Raw genomic sequence first — 23,289 nt, 5'->3', positions numbered from 1 at the left:
TGCATCATAGGAAAAACATAAATTAGGCTCTTCCAAGGGAAAAGCATCCAAAATAGGCATCATTATTTGACATAAGCCCTTAAGGATACTCTCCAAGTGAGTAAATTATTCAAAGCCTTACACTAAAGGACGGTTGACTCTTCAGCGAACAATATATTTATTAATAGCTTCTACCGTCGTAACGCTTCGTGAATACTACTAACTTTTTGCAGTGATTTGGGAGATCGTTGAGATCGCAGCAGTTTTGGAGAGGTTGTTAAAGTTCTGGTGTTGGAGGATTCATGCAAAAAAAGAGCAGTCAACCTCAGCTATGCTCTTCTTCAATCTTCCATTCGCAATTTCGAGGATTTCAAGGAACTTCTAGTGGTCTCCTTAGTAATCATGGTTGTTTTCCATTCACTCTTCCTCCTCACTTCCTCTTAAGTGTTCTCTCTCGTAACGTTGAAGGATTAAACTGGCTGCACCTCCGGTCAAGACCGATTATTGGTCTTGCATTGTGTGGAGTGAAATACCCTGGCAAGCAGCTTACTCTAGGATTATGAGCTTGGAGGATTATGAAATCCACTGGTCTTCGATGCTCCTTCTGTTCATGCACTCGGATCCATGGATCATACATGTAGCTTTTGCCAGGCTCAACTGTGGAAACAAGAGACGCGAATGCATATGCATCAAGTTGTGGGCAAGCACTGTTGCAAAGTTGGTCGTGTGTCATTGTTGTCGTTAGAAGAACCACCAGAGATTTTGAGAGTTCTACTGCACGGACATGATGCTAGAAGCAGACTATTTAAGAAAAACATTAGGGCTTATAATAGTGCCATGGCATTTGTTTCATTGGGAGCCCATGTTGATCAAATGTTCCGTGGGAATGGGGGTATACAAAACTTTCGAGTCCATGGTAGTGTGTATCATCAGGTTGGAAATTTGTTGCCGGATGAGGCTAGGGAAGAGATGCCACGTTTTGCACAGTTGTACGTGTATGATACTGATCATGAACTAGAACACCGTTTAGATGGGATGCCTGGTTTGGATCCAGGCATTTTGGAGTTGTTGCAGAGGATGATGCACGAGTGCAATCCATATGCCAGTGCATTGATGGCTATTGGGCAAGTGCTAAGAACAAATCCACATACAAACCTGAGGATGGTTATTTGTGAGAGCCGCTCCACCTCAAGGCAGTACTCGGCTCCTATGGCTAGCGAGGTTGCTGCAATCATGCCAGGACAAGGGGATGACTTTGATATTGGAAATCGGGACATTCAAATTTTTAGCCGCAATGGGTTTGTGCGTAGAATATCTAATTTGCACCGATCATACATGCCTCTCATGTATGTTCTTTTGTTCCCTCGGGGAGAAGATGGTTGGCATCCATATATCCCATATAGTGATGTTCCTAATCACACACCATTGCACGAGATACGTGGACAGAGTTGTGTTACCCAGAGACAATACTACGCATATCTTTTGCAAGTGAGATATGATACAAATGCATGTCTTTTGCGTGGGGGTAGATTGCTGCAGCAATACATGGTTGATGCCTATAGTAGCATGGAAGAGTCTAGGTTGGTGTGGATACAAAACAACCAAGCTTCCCTACGCGCTGAAGTCTATCAAGGGTTGATGGACATGGTGAATACAGCTGATGGGACACGTACTGTGCTTGGCAATGCTGCAGGGCGTAGGGTGGTGTTGCCTTCTTCTTTTACGGGAGGGCCTCGGTATATGTGCCAGCTATACCAAGATGCTATGGCAATTGTCAGAAAAAGGGGCAAACCGGATTTATTCATAACATTCACCTGTAATCCCAAATGGCCTGAAATATCTATAGCATTGTTGCCAGGGCAAACTGCACAAGACCGTCCAGATTTGACAGCCCGTGTGTTTTTCCAAAAGCATAAGGACATGATGCAGTCAATTACAAAACATAATTTGTTTGGGAAGGTGGCTGGATATGTGAGTGTCATAGAGTTTCAAAAGAGAGGCCTGCCACACTCACACATATTGTTGATATTAGAAAGTGGTTTCAAACCCGTGGAGATCGGTCACTATGACCGATTAGTGTGTGCGGAGTTGCTAGATAAGGCTATGTTCCCAGAGTTGCATGATATTATTGGGCAATGTAATGTCCATGGTCCGTGTGGTGCACTAAATCCATCTGCAGCTTGCATGGTTGATGGAAAATGCATTCGTCATTATCCACATGGATTCTCACAGACGACTATTGTTGGTAATGATGGCTATCCAGTTTACATGCGTCGTGATGATGGTAGAAAGATACAAGTGAAAGGGGGTGTGATTGATAATCGTTGGATTGTGCCATTTAATCCTTTCCTCTCCATGAAGTACAAGGCACACATCAATGTTGAAATATGCTCCACAATCACTGCAGTTAAGTATTTGTATAAATATGTGTACAAAGGTCATGACAGAGCCATTATCAAGATGCAGCTAAATAATGCAGGAGAGCAAGGGCATTTGCACAACAGAGTTGATGGTGCCATTGATGAGATTAGTAGTTACTTAGATGCACATTACGTGTCAGCATCAGAAGCATGTTGGCTGATTTATGAGTATGCCACACACGATGAAAAACCCGATGTGCAAAGATTGCAAGTTCATCTTCCGATGTGCAATAACGTCATCTTTCGAGATGATGATGATTTGCAAAATGTTGTAGGCAGGGAACAAAATCAAAAGACCACCCTCACAGAATGGTTCACTTATAATCAGTTGCAATCTGACGCAAGCAACTTGCTGTATGGTGACTTGCCAGAGAAGTTGGTTTGGAACAAAACTAGTAAGCGGTGGACTAGAAGACAAAAGGGGAATACCATAGGTCGGATGTACAATATTTCCCCCTCAGCTGGTGAGCTCTACTTCATGCGTATGCTTCTTAATGTGTGCACGGGATGCAAGTCCTTTGATGACCTACGTACTTTTGACAGCCAAGTGTACCCTACTTTCAAGGCAGCATGCATAGCACGGGGATTGTTGGAGAGTGATGATGAATGGTTTGTGTGTATGCAAGAGGCTGTGTTTTATCAAAATAGTGCACAATTGAGACACCTATTTGTCACAATATTGGTTTTTTGTGAGCCAACGTCTCCTCAACTTTTGTGGGAAAAATTTTCCCTTGAGCTTTCGGATGATTTTTTTAATATATTGGAATCAAGTATGGGGAATTTAATTGGTCGTCGTGAACTAGCAATAAAGAAGGCTATATTGCACTTAGAGCACATTCTTCAACAACATGGTCGAAGGTTGGCTGAGTTTGACGGAATGCCTGTTGTAGATAGAACATCTTTGTCAGAAGCTGGAAATGGTTTATTGCAAGAAGAAAGAATGTTTGATTGTGTGAAAGAAGCACAGACTGCCCAGCAAATGGAAATGTCCTTGAATCACTGTCAACGTGCTGCATTCGATCGGATTTTGGCAAGGGTTTATGGAGATGGTGGTGAGGTCTTTTTTCTCGATGGTATAGGAGGGTCTGGAAAGACCTTTCTCTACAATTGCTTGCTCTCTTGATTGCGGGGGGAGGGGCTCATCGCTTTGGCATGTGCATCTTCTAGGATTGCTGCATTGCTACTAGCCAATGGACGCACGGCACACTCACGATTCAAGATACCGCTGGAGCTGGATGGTACTAGCAATTGCAATATTAAGGTTAATAGTCAACTCGCAGATGTTTTGAAGATGGCTAGGCTGATAATATGGGATGAGGCACCCATGACTCACCGGTTTGCTTTCGAGGCACTAGACAGAACTTTGCGAGATATCATGTCCAATGAGCAACTTTTTGGTGGGAAGGTGGTATTGTTGGGGGGGGATTTTAGGCAAGTCTTGCCAGTTCTTCCAAAGGCAGGACGAGAGGACATTGTCAATGCTACCTTATGCCACTCAAGGATTTGGGGTCGCACTACAGTATTGAAGTTAACGCAGAATATGCGGGTCCTTCGGAATGGTGATAATTGTGCTGAGCAAGAGTTCATGCAATGGGTTTTGGACATTGGCAATGGGATAAATAGATGTACAAAAGAAGATACTGTGGTGATTCCATCGCATATGCTTTTAGAGGCAAAGTCGATGGAAGGCCTCATTAGATGGGTATATCGAGGGCTTGCAACTATTTTGGACTATGCACCATACTTTCGAGAGCGTGCTATTCTTGCACCTCGAAACATCGAGGTTGATGCAATTAATACTACGGCATTGAAGGCAATGCCCGGTGAGGAAAGGGAGTACCTAAGTGCAGACTCAGTGGACAACTTAGGGGGAGATTCCTTTTTGTTTGCAGTCGAGTATTTGAACAGTCTTGATCTTGGTGGTGGATATCCCCCACATCGGTTGGTTTTGAAAAGGAATGCTCCTATAATTTTGTTGCGTAATTTGAATCCTCGCTAGGGTTTGTGCAATGGGACACGGTTGATATGCAAAGAGTTTCACACAAAAGTGTTAGAAGCTGAAATCATTACGGGTAACAATGCTGGTGATAGAACGTTTATTCCAAGGATAACATTCATTCCGACCAACGTTAAACTTCCATTCAACATGAGGAGACGGCAATTTCCTATCCGATTGGCATTTGGCATGACAATCAATAAGTCACAGGGCCAAACATTGTCAGTTTTGGGGCTGTACTTGGCGACACCGGTATTCAGTCATGGCCAATTATATGTGGCATTTTCACGTATCCGATCATCAAACGCTGTTAAGGTTTTTATTTCGCAGAGTGCGTCTGATGCCAAGGGCGAGGAGATGGATAATACTTCTACCACAAATGTTGTGTACAAGGAAGTTTTGCAATTGGCAACAGCAAGAGCCTAGGAGTATGACATTGCTCTTTCAAGCCCTCCTCAGACTTTCTTGGGTGGAAAATCTTCATTTCGGTAATCTTTGTATAGCTTTTTTTAAGTTCTTTCAGTATTCCAACTATCATAGGTCTTTGGGAATGTTGGCTATTTATACAAAGATGAAGTGAGACGTAATATTTCATGACTTTGTCCTTGATAATGTTTGGATTTCATTTTTAATTTGAGTTATGGGTTTGCAATACACTACAGGCTATTTTCTTTTCAAAGCCTATTGTTTTTTTCCAGTATATGTAGATTGACACGTGCATTCTTTTTTTGCAATGTGATAGGATGTCTAGGCAGTTCACATTTGTCACCGAAACAAGAGCACAGGTGCAAGGTACATAGTTGCTTGACAACCACGTTTTATGTTGACACGTTTAATAGTATAGTCACTCACTTTTAGAAAATTGTAGATCCTGCAGGCTGGGGATCTCTGGAGAGCGCACAACTGTTGTTGGATTTGCTTGAGCTGGAGAGCTACCTTGGGTAAGAACTGTGTGGATTGTTTAATGCTTTATTTTTTGTTAAAACAAAAGTCTTTTTGGATTATATTTGAGTGGGAAAACATGCTATTGTTTGTCTTTTAGGACTGTTCCTGATTCAGGGTTTCTAATGAATCTCCACGTCCACAATCCTTTGGATGGACGAGTCCATTTGGGATATTACGTTGTCCTGGGTTGCCGACTTCATAGGGATGATGGACCACAAACCATCACTGTTCGTTGGCTGGGATACTATGAATGTGTGTGGACACGAATTTTCTATCGAGGGCAAAATGGGGACTACACGTACACCTTTGCCAGCATTGTTGACAGCCCTTTGCGTCTGAGTAAGTACTCTAAAGAATGAGTTGGGTTTTACCAACATACATGTATAAAAGTTTTATGGCTCAATAATTATAGTTTCTAAATTGTCTTTCTATATGATGCTGGTCCAGATACGATTGTTGGTACTCCATTGTGTGTTCGTAGCCGTGGTGGACGCGGCGGACGTGGTGGACGTAGACTGAATGGCCGTCGCAGGCTTTTCCCTGCAGTACATGGCCGCAGGCTTTTCCCTTAGGGATGTTTGTGTGTGTGTTGTAGATTTTGTATGTTCAGTTATGACTTTATTTTGCGACTGTGTATTTGGATATATCAGTCAGTTCTTTGATGTAGCTTTTGCATGTTCAGACATGTGACTGCACTTTTGGATGTGATATTTTTTGAAGTACTCTGTCATAGAGAAATTTTTTATTGGACATGGCAAATGTGGAGTACATGGCCGGCACAGGCTTTTCCCTATAGTACATGGCCACAGACTTTTCCCTTTAGGGATGTTTGTGTGTCTATTGTACATTTTGTATATTCAGTTATGACTTTGTATGCGGATGTGTATTTGGACATATCAATGAGTTCTCTGGTTTCACTTTCAGATGCAATATTTTGAAGTACTATGTCGTAGACATTTTTTTTTTTGTTAGAATATGTTGCTGGTTTCAGACATTTTAGCATCTTGAGACCCGGCAGAGCGGGTCGCTAGCCCATCGTAGACGGGTCAGGTTACTCGAAAAAGTTTCACACGAAAGTGTTAGAAGCTAAAATCATTATTGGTACCAATGCTGGTGATAGAACGTTTATTCGAAGGATAACATTCATTCCGACCAACCTTAAACTTCCATTCGACATGAGGAGATGACAAGAGCGCAGGTGCAAGGTACATAGTTGCTTGACAACCACGTTTTATGTTGACATGTTTAATAGTATAGTCACTCACTTTTAGAAAATTGCAGATCGTATGGGCTGGGGATCTCTGGAGAGCGCGCAACTGTTGTTGGATTTGCTTGAGCTGGAGAGCTACCTTGGGTAAGAATCGTGTACATTGTTTGTTGCTTTATTTTTTTGTTAAAATAAAAGGTTTTTTTTCGATTATATGTGAGTGGGAAAACATGCTATTGTTTATCTTTTAGGACTGTTCCTGATTTAGGGTTTCTAATGAATCTCCACATCCACAATCCATATGGGATATTACGCTGTCCTAGATTGCCGGCTCAATAATTATAGTTCCCAATTTATCTTTCTGTGTGATGCTGGCCCATATACGAATGTTGGTACCCCGTTGTATTTTCATAACTGCGGTGGATGTGGCGAACGTCGCAGGCCTTTCCGTGTAACACATGGTCGTAGACTTTTCCCTTAGGGATGTTTGTGTGTCTGTTGTAGATTTTGTATGTTCAGTTATGACTTTATTTGCGGCTGTGTATTTGGATATATCAATCAGTTGTTTGATGTAGCTATTGCATGTTCATACATGTGATTGCACTTTTGGATGTGATATTTTTGAAGTACTCTGTCATAGATAAAATTTTTTTTGGACATGGCGGATGTGGAGCACATGGTCGGCGCAGGCTTTTTCCCTATAGTACATGGCCGCAGACTTTTTCCCTTTTAGGTGTCTATTTTAGATTTTATATGTTCAATTATGACTGTGTTTGCGGATGTGTATTTGGAAAGAGTTTCACAGAAAGTGTTAGAAGCTGAAAAACGGGTACCAATGCTGGTGATAGAACGTTTATTGGAAGGATAACATTCATTTCGACCAACCTTAAACTCCCATTCGACATGAGGAGATGGCAATTTCCTATCCGATTTGGCATTTTGCATGACAATCAATAAGCCACAGGGCCAAACATTGTTTGTTTTTGGGGCTGTACTTGGTGACACCGGTATTCAATCATGGCCAACTATACGTGGCATTTTCACATATCCGAGCATCAAACACTGTTACCTAAGGTTTTCATTTTGCAGAGTGCATCTAATGCTAGGGGCGAGGAGATGGATAATACTTCTACCACAAATGTTGTGTACAAGGAAGTTTTGCAATTGGCAACAGCAAGAGCCTAGGAGTATGACATTGCTCTTTCAAACCCTCTTGAGGCTTTCTTGGGTGGGAAATCTTCATTTCAGTAATCTTTGTATAGGTTTTTTTAAATATTTTGAAGTACTATGTCGTAGACTTTTTTTTTGGTTAGAATATGTTGCTGGTTTCAGACATTTTAGCATCTTGAGACCCGGCGGAGCGGGTCGCTAGCCCGTCGTAGACGGGTCAGGTTACTCGTTTCCTTTATAGCAGGATCATTATGTCATGCATCATAGGAAAAACATAAATTAGGCTCTTCCAAGGGAAAAGCATCCAAAATAGGCATCATTATTTGACATAAGCCCTTAAGGATACTCTCCAAGTGAGTAAATTATTCAAAGCCTTACACTAAAGGACGGTTGACTCTTCAGCGAACAATATATTTATTAATAGCTTCTACCGTCGTAACGCTTCGTGAATACTACTAACTTTTTGCAGTGATTTGGGAGATCGTTGAGATCGCAGCAGTTTTGGAGAGGTTGTTAAAGTTCTGGTGTTGGAGGATTCATGCAAAAAAAGAGCAGTCAACCTCAGCTATGCTCTTCTTCAATCTTCCATTCGCAATTTCGAGGATTTCAAGGAACTTCTAGTGGTCTCCTTAGTAATCATAGTTGTTTTCCATTCACTCTTCCTCCTCACTTCCTCTTAAGTGTTCTCTCTCGTAACGTTGAAGGATTAAACTGGCTGCACCTCCGGTCAAGACCGATTATTGGTCTTGCATTGTGTGGAGTGAAATACCCTGGCAAGCAGCTTACTCTAGGATTATGAGCTTGGAGGATTGATTTTTCCACCGTTGAGAGAAGATTCAATTTGAACTAACAAAGTATAATTATCCAAACATTCAAAAGCAAGAATATCCCGAGTAGTCCTATCACCTTGTGTTTCATGCAATGGACTACATTATTCCCAAACATCCTTTTACTAGAAATCATGGTTGCAACTCTTTGATTGTCTAGAATCATGCGGAGCGCTTGGATTGATAGTACCCAAGGTTCCTTTCGAAGTCTCAAAAGATTATGCGAGGAGGGGCACGTAGAAGAGGCACTTCGGCTTCTAGATCTCTGGGACAAGCAAGGAGTGCAGTTCTCAAACACTACTCTATATTTTCTTCTACAAGGGTGCATCAACAAGACACTTTTGGCAGCTGGCAGAAAATTGCATCGCCTTATTGTAAAGGGTGGATATGAATCAAACTCATTTCTGGGTAGCCACCTGATCCGCATGTTTTCGGCATGTGGAAGTTTGCCAGAAGCGAATGAAGTATTTAGTAAGCTACCAGAGCCAAATGTCTTTACATGGACTGCAATAATTTCGGCACATTCCAACCTTGGACAGCCTGAGCAAGCTATCAAATTGTATTACCAACTTCAAAAGTCAATTGTAAAACCTGATGAACGTGTTTTTCTTGCTGTTCTGAAAGCAGCTGGCAATTCAGCTGCCCTTACCCAGGGGAGGCTGATTCATGCACACATTCTTGAAGCTGCTTTTGAAACTGATGTTTTTATCTGCAACACCCTCATTGACATGTATGTCAAGAGTGGGAGCCTGGAGGACGCTCGCAGAGTATTTGACAATCTGCCAAAACAAAGTGTGGTGACTTGGAATGCAATGATTGCTGGATATGCTTTGAATGGGCCTGGTCAGGAAGCTCTGAGGCTATTTCATCAAATGCAACAGAAGGGCAGGATGCCTGACAGATTCACATTCGTCAGTGCCCTCAAAGCATGTTCAACCACAGCAGCCCAAGAACAAGGGAAGGCGATTCACACCCAGATACTTGAAAGTGCTATTAAATGTGATGTGTTTGTAGGGAGTGCCCTTATTGACATGTATGTCAAATGTGAGAGTCTTGCAGAAGCACGAAAAGTGTTTGATGAACTGCAAACACTTGATGTGGTGACATGGAATGCAATGATTGCAGGGTATGCTCACCAGGGGCATGTTAATGAGGCTCTCCATCTTTTCCAGCAAATGCTGAAAGGGGGCAGACAGCCAGACTCTGTCACATTTGTCAGCATAATGAAAGAACTTTCCAGCATAGGATTCCAAAATCCAGCGAAGTTGCTTCATGCCCAGGTCATTGAAAGTGGCCTCGAGGCAGATGTATTCATTGTAAGCACCCTAGTCGATATGTATGCTAAATGTGGGAGCATTGACGATGCATGTAGAGTGTTTGAGAAATGGAATAAGCGAGATGTGGTGACATGCAATGCAATGATCACAGGATATATTCAGCATGGGCTTTGTGAGGGAGCTCTCCAGCTTTACCATGACATGCATCAGGGGTTTGTACAACCAAACAGCATCACATTTGTCAGCATTTTGAAAGCATGTTCTAACATGGAAGCCTTGGAGGAGGGCAAGGTGATTCACAGCCACATAACTAAAGTTGGTTTAGAGTTAGATCTTAATATTGGCAATACCCTCATTGACATGTATGCCAAATGTGGGCACACCAAGCAGGCACGTTTATTATTTGATAAGCTGGTTAAGAGAGATGTGGTAACATGGAATGCCATGATTGCAGCACATGTTCAGCATGGAAATGACGAGGAGGCCCTTGGACTTTTCCAACAAATGCAACAAGAGGACATGGCACCTAATAATGTTACATTTTCCAGCATCCTGAAAGCATGTTCCACTCAAGGAGTGCTAGATCAGGGGCAGTTAGTTCATGCACACATTCTTAGGGGTGGTTTTGAGTCAGATGTGTATGTTGGTAATTCTCTGATTGACATGTATTTAAAGTGTGGGAGTCCAAAAGATGCATGCATAGTGTTTTACAAACTGCAAAAGCGAGATAATACAACCTGGAATGCGATGATTGCAGGACATGCCGAGCAGAAAAATCACAAATCAGCCCTGCAATTTTTTGAGGACATGCAAACGGAAGGTGTAAGGCCAGATGATGTGACATTTGTGTCTCTTCTCTCTGCATGTAGTCATGAGGGCTGCATTCACAAAGGCTGCCATTACTTCAAGTTGATGACTGAAATATTTGGCATTAGACCCACGACTGATCACTTTCACTGTATGGTTGACCTCCTCGGACGTGCAGGATACCTCAAAGCAGCAGAAGACTTGTTGCAAGTTATGCCATCACAATGTGGTATTGTAGGTTGGATGTCTTTGCTCAGTAATTGTAGAACTTATTACAAAGTGGAGCTTGGAAGGCGTTGCTTTGATCATGTTGTCACTATGGACCCCAGCCATGGTTCTGCTTATGCACTGATGTCAAGCATCTACGTAAATGCAGACATGTGGGAGCATGCAGACAAACTACAAGAACTGAGAAGCTTTATGGAGGCATGGAAGAAACCAGGAAGGGCCCTTGTTTCTGTTGAGCGAGACATTCAGGATTTTATTGTGGCAGACAGAAGCCATCCACAATGTGATGATATGAATGCAAAGCTAAAGAGGTTGACTGCAGAAATGTCACAAAGTGGGCATGTGCCACTTTCAAACTTGATGCTTAAAATGTATGTCTGATGACAATGAAATTACACCATAAGCACGCTGCACAGTGGAAAGAACTTTTGTTTCTAGTTCTCAGAGCACCCCAGGCATGAAGAGTCCACAATATGACCATCGCTGAGGTGAAAGGAGATAGATGTGACTTAGATTTCAGCTGCATGCTCTTAAAGTTGGTCATCTCCTGTCTGTACATTAGGAGGTGTGCCCGCCAAGAGAAAGGTGTAGTATTTGTTCCTTTCTCACTACATTTTCTTCAGGCAGGTTGGGGTTTTGCTAGGGCACATTGCCAGGGTCAATTTCTGGGTGAAGGGATGTACATTGCTGGGTGAAGGGCTGTACATTGCTGGGTTAAGGGCTGGTTTGGAGGCTGGTAAGGGCCATAAATGGCGGGCCTGTGAAGAGGGGGTAGGGGCCAATTTTGGCCAACCAAGCACCCGACCAGTCAGGACTCAGGTCTGGGTTAAACCGACCAGCCCGCCAGGGCCAGTCGGGCCTGGTCGGCCTGACTAAACACAGATCAGCAGGGGTAACCCCCCTATATAAAGGGCACCCAGCCCTCTTGTATTTCCATCTTCTACATGGAGGTTTTCTTAGCAACTAAGGATAGTTTTTCCTGTATATACTTGGCGCAGTATACTCTCTATTTCCAGTAACAATTCTGCTGTCTCTCAGTCCGCATATCTGCTCTCTCTTGCTCGCATATTTCGCTGCACTCTGACATGGTATTGGAGCACAAGGTTATGTAAAGCCTTGGACCATAGAGCACACGGGTCATAGAGGTTGTTGCTGAGTGCTACAGGCATGGACAGTTCGGGAAGGAGGAGAACCTTTGGAGGAGGTGTTCTGTAGTGTGGACAGTTCGAGAAGAAGGCAAGCCTCTGAAGGTGGTATGCTGCAGGTGTGGACAGTTTGGGAGAAGGAGATCTTCTGAACGAGGTGTCACCGGAGCAGTCTCTTCTTTCTCTCTTTTTATCAACCCACCCTCTCTCTCACAAGAGCAAACATCCCCCCCCCCCCCCCCCCGATGGCGAGTCTACTTGAGAAGCTGGTGAAGATCTCGGTCCTTCCCATGTTCGCAAAACTGTTGGATGGCAACAATTACGGTGTGTGGAAAGTTAAGATGGAATCAATGCTGCAGTCATATGGCTTGGCTGATTTCATTCTCGTTGGAGGTGTCAGGCAGATCCGAATGCAGAGCACCATGGCATCCTTGAGCAGAAGGATATGGAGACCTTGGCACAAATGTGAGACCATGTATTCGGATTGTCAGTGAATACTATGGGCTGACAAAGGTGGAGAATTCTACTAAAGATTTTTTGTGGAGAAGGGCATCAAGAGGGAGCTTGCAATACAATGACTCCTTCAAAGAATGGAGTGGCAGAGAGGAAGAACCAGACAGTAGTGGACATGGCGAGGACAATGTTGGAGCATCACGATCTCTGTTCTCTTTGGGGAGAGGCAATGGCAATGGCAACCTTTCTCCAATGATAGCTATTGTGAGGTAACTCCTTTTGAGGTGTACTTTGGTAAGAAGCCAGATGTGTCCTACTTTTGTGTGTTTGGATGTGATGCCTATGTTCATGTCCCAGAGAAGAAGAGGGGAAAGCTAGACTCCAAATCCCAAAAGCTTGTTTTTGTGAGATACAACACTCTGTCAAAGGGTTACAGGTTGTATGACCCTGTGAGGAGAGTTGTTGTCAACAGGGACATTCTTTTCGAAGAGCAGGTCTCGGTTTCTACGGATGTGTAGCCCGTGATTCTTAGAGAGTTTGGTGATTTTGAGGATCCATCTCAAGCTCTTGTTCTTGCCACTGAGTCTGAGCAGGTAAAAGACAATGTTCCATAGGTTTGTGCCATCATAGCAGGAGGAGGCTCAGGGTTCTTGTCGTGTTCCCAAGTGGTTGATAGACACACTTTGAGATTCTAGAGAGATAGAGTCCCCTTCGGAATGGCTCGTGGAGGAGGGACCATGAAGATCGCATCGAAGTCGGACGAAAGCCCTGGCAAAGGAACCTTTACATGTAAATTATGCATTGATGTCTCGCATCCTTCGAGACAAGGAGCCTTTCTTGGTCAAAGAAGCTCTCTCTGAGGAGATTTGGAGGAGAGCCATGCAGGTGGAGCTTGAAGTCATTGAGAAGAATGGGACCTAGAGGCTAGGAGTTGGTGCCAAGGCCATTGAGACGGGTAGTGATTGGTGTCTAGTGGTCTTCAAGGCCAAGAACACGTTTGATGGAACCGTTGACAAGCACAAGGCTAGACTTGTGGCTAAGGAGTATGCACAGCGGCTAGGCATTGCCTATGAGGGTACCTTTGCACACCAACCGCAAGGATAGCCACGATCAGGACAGTTCTTGCTCTGGCTTCTCATCAACAATGGCCAGTGTATTAAATGGACATGAAATCAACTTTTCAGAATGGTGACCTGCAAGAGGAGGTATACATAGAGTATTGTTTACAGGTCAAGAAGGCGTTGTATGGCGTAAAGCAGGTGCCATGGGCTTGGAACAAAAAATAAGTGCTCACTTTCTACGCAAGGGGTTCAAGAGATCAAGTGCCAATCCCAACTCGGTATCTCTTTTGGAAAAAAGGTATGGTCATCCTGGTAATTTGTATGTTGATGTGCTTTCTTTGTACGCAAGGGGTTCAGGAGATCAAGTGCCGATCCCAACTTGTATCACTTTTGGAAAAAAGTTATGGTCACCGTGATCATTCTATATGTTGATGTAACAGGGAGATAGCCTAACTGACCCTCTCTCCTGCTCAGTACTATCTGAACTGAAAGAATGATGCACTCAAAACACAAGTGGAACTGTGGAGTGAGTGTGAGAATCAGAGGGAGAGAATATAGCCGGCCTCCAAAGAGGAAATATGAATAATGAACAATGTCTGGTCTAGAGGGCTGAATACAACTGTAAATAGACAAGTACCGTATGGAGGGGAATCCCTCACTACAAAAGAGTGAGCAGAGGACTATTGTAGACTAATTGGAGGACTGGATGGGCTGCTGGTCTGTTGCAGTTTTCTTCGGACCTGATCCCTGACTCAACTGCTGCTGCTGGCTGAGGGCTGGAGCTCACTGAGGAGGATGAAGAATGAGGGCCAAAGGCTGCCCTTTTATAGGGACCATATAGGAGCCCCCTCAATCCTTGTTGTTCATCTCATTGTTGTGGCAGTTCTCCCATTGTTCAGCAGTGGTTTTCCCCAGCAGGATGTGGGGTTTTGGCTTGAGATCACTTGCAGTTCTTTGTGTTTTCCCCTCTCCCTCTCAGTGTGGGTGTGTGAGGTTTTCTCTCACCTTGCATTTATGTTCATTTTTGTTGCACTTCTCACAGCCTCATCCTCTTTTTTGTCCACCTGTCCTGCATTGATCATCATTAGCCGGACAATGGATTTCTTAAGCCGGTATCCATTAACTCTGTTCTTATGTAGGGTGCCATTTAAGTTCTCCAACTGGTATGAGACATTAGAGAATCATTCTTGCACTAAAAAAGGACCTTCCCACTTTGCTTGAAACTTAGTTTTAAAAGTGATCCAGCTTACTATCATACACGGAGCACAAGGTCACCCTTACCAATTTTCCTGTCCTTTATCTTCTCATTAGCTCTCCGTTGATTTTGCTCTTGGGTCTTTTGATAATTTTCCAATGCTTGCATCGAATCCCATTCTGTTGTTTGCAATTCCAAAAGGCGGTTCTAAAGTAATGTTGCAGCTCCTCATTTATCTTCATCAAGAATCTCAATGCCGACACCTCTACCTTAATAGGCAGCAAAGCTTCGATTCCGTAGATAAGGTGGGAAGGAAAGAACTGGGTGCTTCCTTTCACTACAATCTTGTAAGCCCATAGCGCATAAGGTAACTCCAAATCCGGTATTTTCTCATGAGTATAAGTCATTTGCTAAGCATGATCATTAGTTCACCATTGAAATGTTCATTCATCCCATTATATTTTGGATAGTAAGAAGTGGCATACCTATGTTTGATTTTCAACTTTTCACATAAGCTCCATCAACTCACTCCGAAATCCGGGTATTCTATCTAACAAGAGCTCCAATGGTATTCCAAAACCGGGAGCAAATTTTCTCATACACGGACTTGCATACCTCCTTTGCATTCACTGCCTTAGCTTCTGCCCATTTAGATAAGTAGTCAATGGTTGTAATTATGTAGCATTTCCCACGAGTAGTCATAGGCAACGGTCCAATGGCATCTATTCCCCACCTTTCAAAAAGGTTATAAGCAAGTATGATATTCCTTGGTTTAGGATTTAACACACTTTTTCACATTCTCTTGCATTGGAAACAGGATCTACACCATTGTTGCACATCCTTTTGAATAGAAGGCCACACATAATCCTCCAACAATATTTTCTGCAATGTGATTTTGAAAGCAAAATGTCCTCCATATACTCCCTGATGATTAGTTTCCAATATATGATAAATCTCCTCTTTCCAAGGCATCTTTCTCAATACCAAATCGGGTCCTTTCATGGAAAGAGCATCACCAATAATGTAAAAATTTTGACATTTCTTCACAAATTGATACTTTCCTTGTTTTTTCATACCTGAAAGTACCCTTCTTGTCCTCAGAAATGCTTCCTCTTTGGCAAGATACTCCCTCCCACAATATAACGGTCCATCCACCTTGGTTGCAAATACCATCCCCACAACGTCTTGGTGAGCTACTTCATGTGCATTAAGGTCTGTCTTCTGTCCACATGTTGAATGCGCTAAGCTTCAAAGTGTCCCAATAGCCTGTTCACCTCTCAAACCTAAGCTTTGAGATGCATATGCTTGTTCGCCATACTCCCAATACCTGCTTCACTATCAATAAAGCATCCCCTTTAATGACAAGTCTTTAGATTCTAAGGTTGAGGCATACCTTGAGACTTTGACACAAAGCTGAATACTCTACTTCATTGTTACTTTGGCATCGATTGGAAATCTCTGCCCGTGTATCCCCGAGGGGGGGCACTAGTATGTAAAAACCCCATATAGCACGTGCAATCAAGGGGTATTAAAAAAACCCCCTACCTACAAATTTTTATAACCTATATACACCCCTTTTGTAATTTTTGAGATAATTAAAGAATCCCTTATGTATGAAAATGTTCACTTTTTTAATTAAAAGCCCCCTTTTGTATGTATATTTTTTGTAACTCCTTAAAAATATAAAACCCCTTCTATTGTTTGCACATGCCATCTTACAAATTCTAAGTGACCCCCTTGGGTGTGTATCTCCTCTCCACAAGGATCATAAACTACCATCCTCCAGTGGCTTGGTTTAGACTCCTCTTGAAAGAACCATCAAACCAAAGAACATGAGCATTTGCGAGCAAGATTATCTCCTTGCTCGTACTTGGTTGTTCTACCTCCTTCACCGAGGTTGTGTTCAGTAGGTCTCTTAGGCTTTGGCAATGCATCCCTTCACTGAGTCCATGACCTGCTCATAGGTCTCTGTGATACACTCAGCCTCGTACACCTACGGGGATGTCTTGGTGAGAAGGGACCTAAATTTCTTGTCAAAGGCTTCTTCATAGGGAGTCTGGCTTGCGTGACCGAAGCTTGCTTTATGGTGCTTCTTAGCTTGCCTATGACCAAAGCTACAAAAGCAGGAAATGAAGCTGGAAGCCAAAAAGCAGTAAATAAAGAATGGGTGTACTAACCTTGGTAGCTTCCCATGGGATATCTTCACTTGTTGGCAGACTTGGCAATGAGATACATACTGGTGAACATCACTGCGTAAATGTGGCCAAAAAAATTTATGCTTGATCTTCTCGAGAGTGCTTGCAACCCCTTTGTGTTCACCAGTTGGAAATAGTGCATATCATAGCACGATACGGGGGTAACACACAAAGGTGTCCTTTTGAAGAGCAACCACTTGTCATGTATAGCATGGTTTTTGGGTTGCAATCATCAAGCATGACTTTGTACTAGTGCATCTTTAACTTGGATCCATATGGTATTGGTTGCACATCTCTGCTAGAGAGGGCTCCTGCATTATGGAGAGGTGTCCTTGTCTACTAATAAGAGCATCTACCACTACATTCTCAGATCCTGGCTGATACTCTATCATGCCACCAAATTGCTAAAAATTTTAGCTCCATTTGGTTTGGTGATCTAATCCATTGAGCGGTGGGCATGGTCTAAAGCCACCACAAGGCCTGAGGATGTGTGCAAACTTTGAAATCCTGACCATACAAAAAATGTTTCCATATCTTGAGGACATGGATAACATCACATAACTCCTTGTCATACACTGAGTATCTGGTCTCTGTTGAATCAACTTGCATCCCTCAAATACCATTTTGCTCCTAGAATGCTCCAATGGCATAATCGCTAGCATCAGTCCAGACATTTAGGGGTTAATCCTATTGTGCCAATGCTTAGGCATGGAGCTATGGTAACTACGTATTTTAGCTGGGTGAAGGATGATAGGAAAAAAGTGGGATCATGTTGATGATGGTGACAATCCCAATTGTGTTTCTATTGACTTAGGTAGAATGATGATGTTCATTTTGCTTGTATTCCGTACTCAGAGAATTTAAGAGAGCCTCAAACAAACATTATTTATTTAGGTCAAGATAGCTTTGCCCAAATTGAAAGCTTGGTGAAGGCCATTGACACTTCCCACATTACTTGGAGATGCTACTTCGCTTAACTGCAAGAGCCTTTCCCACTGCACTTCTTGCACAATCCATGTTTCCATCTCCTTTGCAAGTTGTTTCCTCTATGTACAAGCCTTAGCTCTCCTCCATACATAAAGGCCATGTGGCAAACACGCTTGAGATAAGGGAGATGTGTTAGCCTACCATGGCATAGTACCACGTCAATAACCATTATGGGCAATGCCATGTCATTTTGCATAGTCATCACATGCAATATCATCAGTGATAGTCATCAATGCCGCATGGCACATTACCACCTCATGCAATGCCACCTAAGAACAATATGCTACACAAGCACACTTTTTTATTGCAGCATATGCACATAAACTTCCACCACATCAACATCTATGAGTGCTAAGACAAAAAACTTCACATGGCCAAAACGTTTGATCTATGAGGAATTTTGAGGATTTCGATCTGATATGAGGAGAACTTTTGGACTTAAGAGTTTGCTGATGACATGACACTCTTTGTGGAGGGCATGATAGCAAGAGGATACATGGGATGGCTCAAGCGCCATATGTGCAACTTCTTGTGGGCAAGATCGGATGGCACACAAAACATTAAATCTAGGGCTGCATGATAGCGACAGGCTACATGCGATAGCTTATGTGCTTCGTGTGCAACTTCTTGTGGGCAAGATCGAATGGCACATGGAACACTAAAGCCAAGGTCAGATGATAGCAGCAGCAAGAGGCTACATGGCATAGCTTAGGAGCCTTGTGTGTAACTTCTTGTGGCAACATTAGATGGCACATGGAACACTAAAGATGGGGTCACTTTGTAGATGCTAATCCTAACTCAAAAAGAAAGAGGATTGGGCATCATTGACTTATAGATGCAGAGAGCCCTCTTGGGCAAGTTGATGGACTGGGGTCTCACTCCAAGCTACTCAGAAATACATCCCGCAATGGAAGCCAGTGGCAACGGTCCCAAAGATGGGTTTTTTCAGAGGCTCTCCTCACAGTGAAGGGCTCCCCCTGTTGCAAAGCTTGCACAGAGTGTGGTAGTGCTTAGTTGGAGGTCTCATGTGGACAAGCTCGCAATGTCAGTAGGAGTTTGAGTGGTAGCCTCTCATTTGGTACCCGAACATTCAAGATCAAGAGGGTCTCTTGCTAGGACATTGTTGCATTCGATGGCATAGTGGGATAGCGGACCAGCTAGATCCTTTAGGGCATGGGGTCACCTTCCCAAAGGAGGAGGCACATGCATGAGCTTCTCTCATCTGAGGAGGGGCCAGAATTAGGATGGTGAGATTGACTCTTTGATTCTAGAGTCATGGTGGGAGGATTCGCACATAGCCTTGGCCCCTCCACGGTGTTACAGGTAGTTCTACAGGACTAGGGTTCCCTTCATGATCTGATTTTTTTATAGATCCCTTGGATCCTACCACTCCAAGCAATGTAGAGTGAGAAATGGAGGCCTTCTTTAGCTCGAGATAGACGGACACTTAGAGATTGATGGGGAATTAGGATATGCTTGAGCTGATATGCTTGAGCTAAAGAGGTTCAGGGTAGTGGGCTGCTTAGGCAAACATTGAACCATTGACACAATTCTAGGCTCGATAGGATAGAACAAGAGGGGAGGCATTGGTGGCTATGGTTAGGCAAATATGGACCATTGGCCTAGTTCTAGGCTCAACATGACAGGAGGGGAGGCATTGGTGGCTAGGGTTATGGGAGGGATGGCCTCTTTGTGAGGTACAATGGGATCTAGGAGAATGTTCTTGATGTGAACTTCACTTGGACAAGGTGGAGGAGGGGCCCTTCTTCTCATTCATGACATGTTGGCTGGCACATGCAATAGGAGTCAGCAGCTTGGACTCCCTCTAGAGAGTAGAATTGTGCAGTAGCAGGCTCTTAGGAGGTTATTTTAAATTTTGGTGGGCACACCAATTGACTAGTTGAAGATGGAAGAAGATTTCTTACTTCTTCTGGATGGTGGCTCATGGTGGCTTGCCCATTGGTCCTTGGTTGGAGCAGATGCATGTAGATGGTTGATACCATCATTGCATGGAAAGGCTTGGATTAGTTCTTCACTATATTTGGAGCTGCCCCATAGCATAGAGGATCTAGTTGAGGCCCCTCTGGATTGTTGCAAGACACAGATGATGCAATGGTACTTCACTTAGGGGATGGTTGCCTTGGCTGATGGACGGGAGTCATGCCATGTCCATAGACCTGGCCTCTTCAATGTATAAACTTCAAGGGTAGCAAGTCTTATGGATTGAGGCACATGTTGCGATGCCTTCTTCCTACATGTGTCTATTGCCTCACCAGAGGATGTCCAATGTAAGTGCTTTGAACATCTGGGTTTCCTGTTGCATTTTTGTTATGGGAGTCCAAACAATGTTCCTAGCATCCACCTTAATCACCACATGGCAAGACATCATCTACACCCTATGTGCCATGTGGGAGCAAGGGATATCAAGTTCTTTGATGACCATTGGAGGTAGCACGTTTTTGGAAGGCATGACCTATAGGTGTCTTCTATGTATTCACAAAGCAAGGCATTTGTTAGATGTATAGCCTTTCCCCCTGGTTGCGAGCCCCTATTTTCCAGATGCCCAAATGGCAGTGTGTTAGGTTCTCTTAAAATGGGCCAGTTGGACAACCATTTTTTTCTAGTTTTCTCCCTCGATCAGCTTCTTTTCTCTTGGAAAAAAAAAACACTAGAGCCTCCTCCCACCAACGACCATCAAGAAGGAACAACAATAGGAGGCTTTGGCCCCCCACAAAGGCATGCATATTTGAGGGGAAGAGATGACTCTCAGTTTTACTAAAAGCCTAAAACTCAAGTGGAAAGGCATAAGATGATCTTGAGGCATGTGAGCTATCAAATGTAAGTGTTGGCATAGATTTGTGGTCTTCAGTCCAACCAGCAATCTGCATCAAGTATGGACTATATATTACAGCCATAAGTGCATTCTAGAACACTGAGGTTCTCCAACTGTGCTCTATTAACAAACCTAATACTGTCCATTGCGCAAGGGCAAGACTGCATTGATGTAAAAATGTCCTCATGCTAAGGATTGGTTTCCTGATCTAAAATGGTGGTGGTAATTGGATTTAAGTATGATCTAATCAACATAATTGAGTTGATGTTAGAGTGCCCCAATGTTTTGTTGATATATAGTAGTGATGGAAACTGTATCCATGGTCATGATATGATCCATGTTAGAGATGAAATGAAATCACCTGAGGGGCTTAAGGCATGTGCCTTTGCATGCTACTAGAGATGTGACAGCATTGTACTAAGGATTTAGCTAACAAATCAGCATGGTCAATTGAACCGTTGCTAAGTATATGCATCACCTAATGTGGCAGTAGATGGATTCAAGTCCATGCATAAATGTGCCAGGCTATAGATCACTAGAATCAACCTATGCTAATGTGGATGGAAGTGCCTCATGCTAAAGGCTTATTATCAAATGTGTATGATAAAAAATTGGAGGCAATCCATATAAGAATATGATGCATCATGCCCAATCTCTCAAGACGAGTGAGTCTGAGTCAACACATAAATTGGGACATATCCTTTGGAAATGAAAGATCAAAGCAGGTTCTTGTTCCACTCAGATCGATCTCAGATCTTAGTCATGACTAAATAATCATCATTGTGATGTAAAGATGTATGGGTCTATTGGAAGGCTATTTGGTGCTCTGTGCTAGAAGCTTACCCATGCACCATCCAGAGAGTCTATCCATGAGAACACTATGTGGGCTACCTATCATTGTGGGGCTTATGCTATGACTATAACTGTAGGCCTTATGTTGTACCATCAAGCTATATTGTACTTTGATACTCCCTATCAAAAGAATGTGTTTGGTAAGCACAATCCAACAACGTGGATGTGAGAGTAGTACTCCAAAAGTTGTGAACAAAGTCATTGTGGAAGAACTATGTACACAAAGATAAATCTTGTACTAAAATGATGACAACCATGTGTCAGGAATAGCCCAGAGGCTATACAAGATTGATGTATGCATGCTTCAACCAACATGTGACCACACATGGTTGGCATGTGTGTGCAATTGTGCTATCCTGAATCTAAGGAAGACCACTCTACCAAGTGTCACAATCCTATGATGGAATGAAGTGCCAAACTGCTAAGAGTACCAAGCTGGTGTCAGATCTATGAGTGTGAATGATGCATAAAATGTAACAAAATGTTTTACTTTGTTCATTTTATGTGCGAGAATGAAGATATGACAATGATGAGGATTGATGATTATCAACTCTGGAAAAGTTAGACTATAGATTTGATGTGCTCACCACATAAAGCATGATTATTTAATCATTTTTTCTTTTCACAAAAATGCAAAATTCCTTAAGAAACAAAAGTTATGGCCATTTAAAAATCGTGCCAAGGAGTGGTGAAAGATGATAATTTGGGAATGTGTGCTCAAATGTTGCTTACAAAGGTGTGCCTATATGGTACTATGTGCTTAGGTGGCATCGATTACATGGCATCATGATATGGCACTAAAGATGTTACATGATGATTGTACATATACTGAATGGCAGTTGCTCATGTGACCATAATATGTGGCTGTATTGACTCACTTGGATGACATGGCACTTATTGACTCAATTGATGATATGGCACTCACTACCATGTGGCAATGTGGATAGCCCTATCTTTGTCACATGGCTATACTATAATGTGGCACTATCTTGACCAAACCCAAGCTCTAACCCTAGGATGCCAACCCTATCTACCATGTGGCAATTGTGCACATGGCCTACGCCTTGTGGAAGAACATTTGCTAAAAATTTGAAGCACTCTATGGTGAAATGACTATGTAACAGAAGTGACTATGGCGGAAGATGGACATTATGCCATTGCTCTGCCTTTTGGAGTCGGAGTGCTAGTTGGTTGCATTGCCTCTTACTTTGCTATTGATGTTGCTTGATTGTTTGAGTGTGTTGCTACTACAATTTTGCTTTGATTTGCTATTGCATAGCTGAGTCTACTTGCCACTCGCTCATTATAGTTGGCTCACTACTTTGCCATGAGTCAAAGTTATTGCTACTACATGTTGGTAGTTGTTGTAGACTTGTTGTAGTATGTTGTTTTGATTAGAGTCTATGTGCATTGTGGTCATTGTTGATAAAGGCCATTGTTGCACTTATGCTATGCTGATGCTTTCTTTATTGCTTGTTAGAAGTCATACGATATGCTTCAAAGTCATTGCTCTAGATCACGGTTGGCTAAATTTTGATTGTTTGCTATGAGTTGAGTCACTATGGGCCCTATGGCTACTTATATAGTTGCCTAGGAGGCCTAATGCCATTACTAGTTATAGCTTACTAATTCAAAGCTACCTTGCCATATATATGCTTGGACTCTTTATGTTGTAGTTTGTTCTATCCATCTGGGGAGTTGTCGAGCATGTC

The 23,289-nt window shown here is 42.9% G+C and overlaps 1 protein-coding gene across 1 annotated transcript; it reads left to right on the top strand.

The window, feature by feature from the left end:
• Positions 1 to 8,708: 8,708 nt before the first annotated feature.
• On the top strand, positions 8,709 to 11,270 carry LOC147891927 (pentatricopeptide repeat-containing protein At2g33680-like). Its single transcript, XM_087388538.1, has one exon. It carries the CDS (start codon positions 8,709 to 8,711, stop codon positions 11,235 to 11,237), a length of 2,529 nt encoding a protein of 842 aa, XP_087244664.1. The 3' UTR covers positions 11,238 to 11,270.
• Positions 11,271 to 23,289: the final 12,019 nt, after the last annotated feature.

This window comes from Dipteris shenzhenensis, chromosome 17 (genome assembly GCF_047967505.1).
Source record: "Dipteris shenzhenensis isolate YYH24624 ecotype China chromosome 17, Dip_SZ_1.0, whole genome shotgun sequence".
NCBI classification, from domain to species: domain Eukaryota; kingdom Viridiplantae; phylum Streptophyta; class Polypodiopsida; order Gleicheniales; family Dipteridaceae; genus Dipteris; species Dipteris shenzhenensis.
The sequence above is the reverse complement of the archived record's forward strand: the minus strand, read 5'-3'. Positions and strand labels throughout refer to the sequence as shown.

Bases quoted from the DNA above. Each gene is read 5' to 3' on its own strand.
- LOC147891927 (XM_087388538.1), top strand. From the start codon at position 8,709: ATGCGGAGCGCTTGGATTGATAGTACCCAAGGTTCCTTTCGAAGTCTC.